The 7,500-nt window shown below is 57.3% G+C and overlaps 1 protein-coding gene across 2 annotated transcripts in view; it reads left to right on the forward strand.

Annotated features, from left to right (window-relative positions):
• The window catches only part of PTSG_12358, a gene marked incomplete at its 3' end in the record, with an annotated part of 18,900 nt that overhangs the window by 4,113 nt on the left and 7,287 nt on the right, over positions 1-7,500 (forward strand). The window contains exons 10-26 of one of the 2 annotated variants that reach the window (XM_004993593.1): positions 50-83; positions 304-831; positions 1,066-1,169; positions 1,371-2,123; positions 2,304-2,633; positions 2,898-3,115; positions 3,297-3,409; positions 3,627-3,785; positions 4,125-4,225; positions 4,437-4,540; positions 4,768-4,890; positions 5,188-5,339; positions 5,506-5,658; positions 5,835-5,924; positions 6,326-6,664; positions 6,950-7,062; positions 7,230-7,500. The exon at positions 7,230-7,500 is cut by the window's right edge and continues 411 nt beyond it. In XM_004993593.1, coding sequence (XP_004993650.1) covers positions 50-83; positions 304-831; positions 1,066-1,169; positions 1,371-2,123; positions 2,304-2,633; positions 2,898-3,115; positions 3,297-3,409; positions 3,627-3,785; positions 4,125-4,225; positions 4,437-4,540; positions 4,768-4,890; positions 5,188-5,339; positions 5,506-5,658; positions 5,835-5,924; positions 6,326-6,664; positions 6,950-7,062; positions 7,230-7,500 — 3,685 coding nt within the window. Of the gene's footprint in view, positions 84-303; positions 832-1,065; positions 1,170-1,370; positions 2,124-2,303; positions 2,634-2,897; positions 3,116-3,296; positions 3,410-3,626; positions 3,786-4,124; positions 4,226-4,436; positions 4,541-4,767; positions 4,891-5,187; positions 5,340-5,505; positions 5,659-5,834; positions 5,925-6,325; positions 6,665-6,949; positions 7,063-7,229 lie in introns of both variants that reach the window. The other variant, XM_004993592.1, reaches the window with a different exon arrangement.

Consider the following 7,500-nt stretch of genomic DNA (forward strand, 5'->3'; position numbering starts at 1 on the left):
ACGACACAACTCGACGGCCCGTGTGACATCATGCACCTCCTGCGAACAGCAGAGGCGCTTCCCCTCACCCTCCACGCCCACAGGTAGGGTCGTGTGCGTGCGTGCGTGCGTGCGTGCGTGCGCGCGTGTGTGTGTGTTGTGTTGATGAGCGTGTTGTTGTGAGCGTGCGAGTTTGCTGTGCTTGTGTTATTGTCCTGACGTCCACACCACCCTCATTTCATGGCCAACTTCTTCGACGCAATCCATGATCTCCTTCACCCTCTCTTCTTGCTCACCCCACCTCCTCTCGTTCATCTGCAACAGAGACAAGCGGCTTCAGATTATGCGCGCGTCCTCGGGCAAGTACCTGAGCCGCACCCCTGACATGCTGCTCCGCCTGACCATGGCATACCTGCTTGGCCTGCACCACGTCAACCTCACGCTGCTGTGGGCCGACGCGAAGAAGGCGCTTGGCGAGTTTGCCCGCTACCGCCCGCTCGTGCTGTGGACGCTCTTTGAGGACAAGTTCATGCGCGTGCTTGACGCGAGCGTGGAGATGGGCGAGATCATGACGGAGCAGGCGCGCACCATTGGCCAGCAGCAGGTGACAGACTCGGCACACCGCATCGTCGACGACCGCTTGGACGTGCTGTCGTTCCGGTGTCTGGTGCACCCGCTGGAGCATCGCATCAACCTTCTGCAGAAGCCGGACTGGGACAACAACATGACACAGGTTGCAGACCGGTTTGTCAACGCCGTGTGCCCGCAACCGCGCGTTGATGTGCTCAAGCTCATGCAAACCTTTGCCGAGCTCGCCAACACCTGGCCCCTCCTCACCGAGCAAAAGCACAGGTGCGTTGGTATGCTTGTTGTATGAACGTGTGTGCGTGTGCGCGTGTGTTTGTGAGATCGCCTGTGCAAGCCACCCTGCCTGCGAGACTGGTGCATTTGGTTTGATGTGTACCTGGAGTTCAGTGCCATTGCTGCTCAACAGAGGGCTGCGCTTGAACGTTGTTGTATTGTATCCCCATTTCCCATCTTCGCTCGTCTTCATGCTCATGGCCATCCGTCCGTCTTCCTCAACAGGACGCTGGTTGAGAAGTTCCTCCAGCTGCACGACGACTACCTGGTGGTCGAAGAGGGAGCAGGAAAACTGCAGGACATTTCCGTCGCAAACGCCGGCCTCGCGGGTGCGTTCACGCGCTGCTGTCGTGTCTTTACTTTGCTCTAACATGCATGTGACCTTGTTTCCACCCTGCTGTGGCGATTGCAGCGTGGTTATGTGACACCTGTTGTTTGCACGGGTTGCTGTGCCGACCCCAGCGCTTGTGCTCAATACTTACCGTCGAATCCTCGCTTCACAATCTGCATGTTGTCGTGCGTGCCTGCAGGCATTTCGATGCAGTCGCTCGGCATTGAGGATCTTGGCGGCGACCTCGACAATCTCAGTGACGATGAGAGCGTCAGCAATGACGACGACGACGACGACAATGATGAACGGCGCAGGAAGCGCAGCGCGATGCAGCACGACGGCCGTGGTGGTCGTGGTGGTCGTGGTGGTCGTGGCGGTCGTGGTGGTCGTGGTGGTCGTGGTGGTCGTGGTCGTGGTCGTGGTGGTCGTGGTGGTCGTGGCGGTCGTGGTGGTCGTGGTGGTCGTGGTGGTCGAGGACGTGGTGGTCGTGATAGCAAGCGCCCCAAGCGGGAGAATGACACCTTTAACGACAAAGTTGACGACGATGACACGAAGCGCGATGGTACCGACGCCACCAACGATGGCGACGATGCTATGCAGGCGTATGACCCAACGGCGGCTGCGCGTCGCCGCGTGTTCTGGCGGCGGCGGCAGATGGTGCGCATGGTGCGCAAGCGTCGAAAGGTCGCGCTGAGCCAGATGGAGGCCATGCTCTCTGTGCTCGCCAGCTTCAACAACGGAAAGGCGCTGATGGAGTGGGAGCGCCTGCAGGCGATTGTGCACAACTTCCTGCACCATTCTGACGCGAACATCCGCGCCAACGCCCTCAAGGCGAGCGCTTCGTTCAGCCGCGTGGTGCGCAAGTACCTGGAGCCCATGATGGCCGTCAACACGGAGATGGGGCCCCAGCTCACAGAGCGCTTGAAGACATTCAACGTCGCCTCCCCAGCCGGTATGTGTGTGTGTGTGTGTGTGTGTGTGTGTGTGTGTGTGTGTGTGTGTGTGTGTGTGTGTGTGTGTGTGTGTGTGTGTGTGTGAACCTTGCAGCATTTTTTTCGTGATTCCGTTCACACTCGCTGTACAGCACTTACCCCCATACGATTCACCGCCACCCCTTTCTACACGTGTGCAGTCGTAGCACCGGAGCATGTTGAAGAGGTGACGACCGTGTTCTTCCGGCTGCTGCAGGCCAAGATGTTTGCGCGCAAGGGCAAGTCCCAGAAGTACTCGCCCAAGTTCCAGCGCGCCCTCATTCTCCGCTACTTGGCCGACTGCCGCACAGAGGGCGGTGAGGGCTTTGTGCTCGATGCGTTCCTGCATCTGCTCGTGCTGCCGTTTGCACAGTCGCCAACGCCACCCGTCTCCGTTGCGCCGGGCGCCGCTGTGGATGTGGACGCGCTGCTGGCGGAGTTCAACGTCGGCACAGACGTGCACGCAGCCGTTCCGCTCAACCGCCAAGTCGGTGCGTATCTTAAGCTGCTCGTGGTTGTGGTGGTGTGTTGTGTTTGTGTGAATGCGTGTGTGTGCACGTGTGTGTTTGTGTGAACGTGTGTGTGTGTGTGGGGGGACGCGTGTATGCACTTGCATGCTTGTGCGTCCGCACTCGTCACAGGTGTTTGTGCCGTGAATTGTGTTGTCGTGCGACCATTCCTTAACCCTATGTTGCCCGTTGCCCTGATCTTCCCTTTCCACCACACTTCTCAACACCCCCCCCCACCCGTCACAGGTTTCCTGATGCTTGCCGAGTCGCTGCTGAAGGTGTTTGGCACGCGTCTGCAGCCGCACCTGCCGATGATGGTGGCCATCATGGTGCAGATGGCGCGCGAGGCCCACGCCCTGCTCGCCCGTCGTGACGAGGTCGCCCCGCGCTACATCCGTGAACTCAGGATGATCCGCAAGCTCAGCATCCGCCGCCTCTGCAGCCTCTACAACTTCTTCAACGCGGTGCGTGGCGTGTGTGTGTGTGTATGTGTATGTGTGTGTGTGTGTGTGTGTGTAATTTAGGAGGGTGCACCGGAATTGGAGGCATGCACGTGCGTCAATCAACCACACACGTGCATGCGGATCATGTGTTCATCCGTCATTGCGCCTGCTCTGTCCTCCTTCCTACCGTGCACGTGTGCAGAAATTGCTGGAGCCGTTTGCGAGCGCGGTGCACGCGCACGTGATTGGGCCGCAGGTGGCGTCGCTGTATCACGAATGCTCAAACGCCGTCGTCCCCATCCTCCAACTCCTCATGTGAGCACACACCGCTGGGTGTTGACGAGGGCTACGCGGCTGGAGTTGTCATTGGGGGTGTTGTTTCGGCCTTGTTTGTTGTGTGTGTTTTGATTCGCCTCCCTCCATCTTTGCCTCACGCAACGTGGCAACATGCCCAAACATCCATGAATGCACAACCGTTCTTCCCTGCTCACTCCTGCTTGTGATCCCTCTCAATACTCCTGTCCATCTGCAGCACGTGGAGCGAGGATCCGAACATGCACCGCCTGTTCAACATCAGCGGCAGCGCCGTCCTCTCGCGCGTGTTTGAGGTCTTGTCACACCCGCGCATCGCCTTCCCCGTTGAGCGTGAGGTCATTGGCATGGCAGACAACCTCCTCCCAGGCACAGCAGGGTGCGTCTGATGTGATTGTGTGCGTGTGTGTGTTTGTGTGTGCATGTGTGTGTTTGTGTGATTGTGTGCGTGTGTGCGTATGTGTGTGTGCGTATGTGTGTGTGCGTGTGTGTGCGTATGTGTGTGCGTGCGTATGTGTGTGTGCGTGTGTGTGTGTTTGTGTGTGCGTGTGCGTGTGTGTGTTTGTGTGTGTGCGTATGTGTGTGTGCGTATGTGTGTGTGTGCATGCCTGAATTGCTGAACATCACAACTGTAGGTGCGTGTCTCTGTCCTCTATTTTCGCTCCCGCTAACGGCTTTCCTTGTTTGGTTCTCTTTCTGACCACCGCACCGCGTTCAGTCGAATGTCCAAGGTTTCGGAAGAGGACAAAGACAGTTCTGTCATGGAGCCGCACATTCCAAAACTCGTCTCCTCCCTCTACGCTCTCATGATCCGCCAAGGTGCAGTTGCTGGTGTTCTCTTGCGCGTGGGGCACATGCGGTCATGCGATCACGCGTGTGCCTGTACGTTTGCGCGCGTGTGCGTGGGAGCATGCGCGTCTCTTTCAACTGTAGATTGCACTGCACTTGGCAACACCATTCCATCTCCCATCATCACCTGTACTCACGCGTCATCACCTCTCTACCCAATCTTGAACCAACTCCCGTGCAGCCGCCGAGGCCAGGGACCGCAACAGCATTGCCCGCTTCTCGTGGGTGAAGCTCTCTGTTCTCGCGCGTATCGCTCCGTTCGCAACGGAGGAAAAGGACGCAAAGGTACGCGCGCGTGAGTGAGTGTGTGTGTGTGTGTGCTTGATGCGTGTGCATGTGTGCGTGTGCGTGTGTGTGTGCGTGTACATGCGTATGTGTTCTTGTACACGTGATTGTTTCTGCTTGCAGCCGGACAGATTTGCTGTCCACCTTCACCATTCTCCTCCCTCTTCTTTTCTTTTCCACTCACGCCCCCACTTTCCGCCACAACACCCTGTCTTCATCTCCTGTAGCTGCTGGCGCAACTGCTGGTGCCGTATCTCGAGGTGCACACGCGTCGCGTCTCCGAGAACAGGAAAGCGCTCATCCTCAGCGTCCTCGCCGATTCCTTCCGCAAATTTGGCGACTCCCTGCAGGTGCACACACTGACCTACACTCGTGTGTGGGGCGGAGGGTCAAGGGTCCTGCCGCGATGTTGCTGTATGGTCGTGACGCTTGTTTTGTTTCTGCTGCGGTTGTTGTTGTTGGTGATGCACCGTAGCCGAGATGGCTGTGTGTGTGTGTGTCAGTGAGTGTGTGTGTGAGTGAGCGTGTGTAAGTGTGTGTGTGAGTGAGTGTGTGTGTGTGTGCTCTGTTGTTCGTCGATATTTTTCTTCATTGCGTCTTTTCATTACGTCTCACCACCTATCAACGGCTGTGTGCTGGTTGTGCAGTATGCTGGGGTCATGTGCACCCTGTTTGGCTGGCTGGCAACAGACAATGCGCGCCTGGCGCTGTGCAAGACAGTTGATGCAATGGCCAATGCCGACGCCACCGAACTCAAACCCATCGTGGACATCCTCTACGACCTCAACGCCACAGCAAAGTACGATGCAGTGCTTGTGCGCAAGTGCTCGTACGTGTGCGCAGCTGCTTGCGTTAACTCGTGTGCTTGTGCACATGCGTACCTTGGCTGCGAGTGAGGGTGCCCAATTTTGCTTGGTTTGATTGGTTGCCTGCTGTACTGTTGGTTATTGTGCTGTTGCCTGCAGGGGCAAGCTGGGCGTGTCGTTTGACTTTGTCAAGCGGTTGTCTGCGCTTGAGCGGGTGCGGAACGCCGTGGACGAGTTCACGCGTCTTCAGCTGGAGGCGCTCATTGAGGCCGTCACCAACCTCATCTTCCTCGAAGACTTCTCCCTCAGAACGTGCGTTTGTGTGTGTGTGTGTGCGTGCGTGTGTGTGTGTGTGAGTGTGTGTCTGTTTGTGTGTCTGTTTGTGTGTCTGTTTGTGTGTGTATGTGTGTGTGTCTGTGCGTGCGTGCGTGTTGATAGGTCACGTCATCGGATGTGAGTAGCTCACCTGTCTCTGTTACACATTGCAGGGGTGCTGTGGAGACGATCATGGTGATGATCAACTCCATCATGGGCCGCGACAACAGGCGCTCTTTGCTCCACGTCATCGTGAAGAAGCGGTGCGTACAACTGCCACATTGTGCTCCCATGCTGTGCTGTTTCACCTTCACACACACACACACATACACACAGACACACACACAGACAGACACACACACACACACACACACACACACACAGACGCACACGCACACATACACACAGACACAGACACAGACACAGACACACACACACACACAGACACACACACGCACACATACACACAGACACAGACACAGACACAGACACACACACACACACAGACACATACACAGACACACAGACACACACGCACACACACACAGACACAGACACACACATACACACAGACACACACACGCACGCACACACACGCACGCACACACACGCACACGCATGTGCACTCACCTCATGACCGCCTTCCTATCGTATGGGTGACCAGGCTGCTTCTCGTCTTGAAGCGGGCGATCCGGTCCGATCTCGACATGACGCGGGCGGCGGCGCTGGAGCTCTTGCAGTTCATCACCGCCAACGTCAGTGGTGACGGCATCCTGGCAGACATGGTGCCGCTGCTGCCCCACAAGGGCGAGGACGAGACCAAGTGCTTCTTCCGCGGAATGCGAAGCGTGAAGCAGATTGAGCGGTCGCGAGCACTCCTGCGCATCGCCCGCACCATTGGCATGAAGCGCGTGCAGCACAAGCAGCAGGAGGATGACAACGACGTTGATGGCAGTGGCGACGCAGACGTCTCTCGTCCATGCACGCTCCGGTTTTCACACAGGTATAGCCGGTGACACAACTTGTTCGGGCATGCATGTGTATTTGAATACGCCTGTGTATGGTGTGCATATGTGTCGTGTGTGTTCATGTGTGCGTGAATGTGTGTGTGCGTGCGTGCGTGCGTGAATGTGTGCGTATGTGTGCGTGCACGTGTGTGCGTGTACGCGTGTGTGTACGGCATTTTGGTCTGTGGTGCTGGTCCATGTCGATCTGTGTGTTGTATTGACGTGCCCTGCGAATCCGCCACCCTCACCGCGTGACTGCGGCTTTACTTGCCTGCCCACAGGTTTACACAGGACACCATCACGGGGTTCCTGCTGCCGCTGGCGCTGCGCGCAATTGCAGACGGCGGCGATGACGCCGACGCCTCGTTTGTCGACGTCGCAATCGATGCCATCGGTGCGTCGATGTGTGTGTGTGTGTGCCGTTGTGGACGTGAATATGTTTGTCTTCACCCCAAGCATGGCGTTGACTGCGTACACATGCAGCCCCGACTAATGCCTCATGTTCATTGTCACATTCTCCATCTTCTCACTAAATCGTACGACACCTCTCAACACCGACAGGCGCGCTGGCTGGTCAGATGCACTGGCCGCTGTATCTGCAGACGCTGCGACGGCACCTGTCGACGGTGCGGCGGCAGCGCGTGGTGGAGAAGAGGATGGTGCGGGCTGTGGTGGCCGTGCTGGACAGCTTCCACTTTGACACCAAGGCAGAGGTTGTGGCAGCAGAGGAGGAAGGGAAAGACACGCACAAGAAGAAGAAGGGACAGGAAGTACAAGTGAAGGTTGTCAAGGATGAGGAGGACGATGATGATGATGATGATGAGGAGGAGGG

The sequence above is a fragment of the Salpingoeca rosetta genome (genome assembly GCF_000188695.1).
Source record: "Salpingoeca rosetta unplaced genomic scaffold supercont1.13, whole genome shotgun sequence".
Taxonomy (NCBI): domain Eukaryota; class Choanoflagellata; order Craspedida; family Salpingoecidae; genus Salpingoeca; species Salpingoeca rosetta.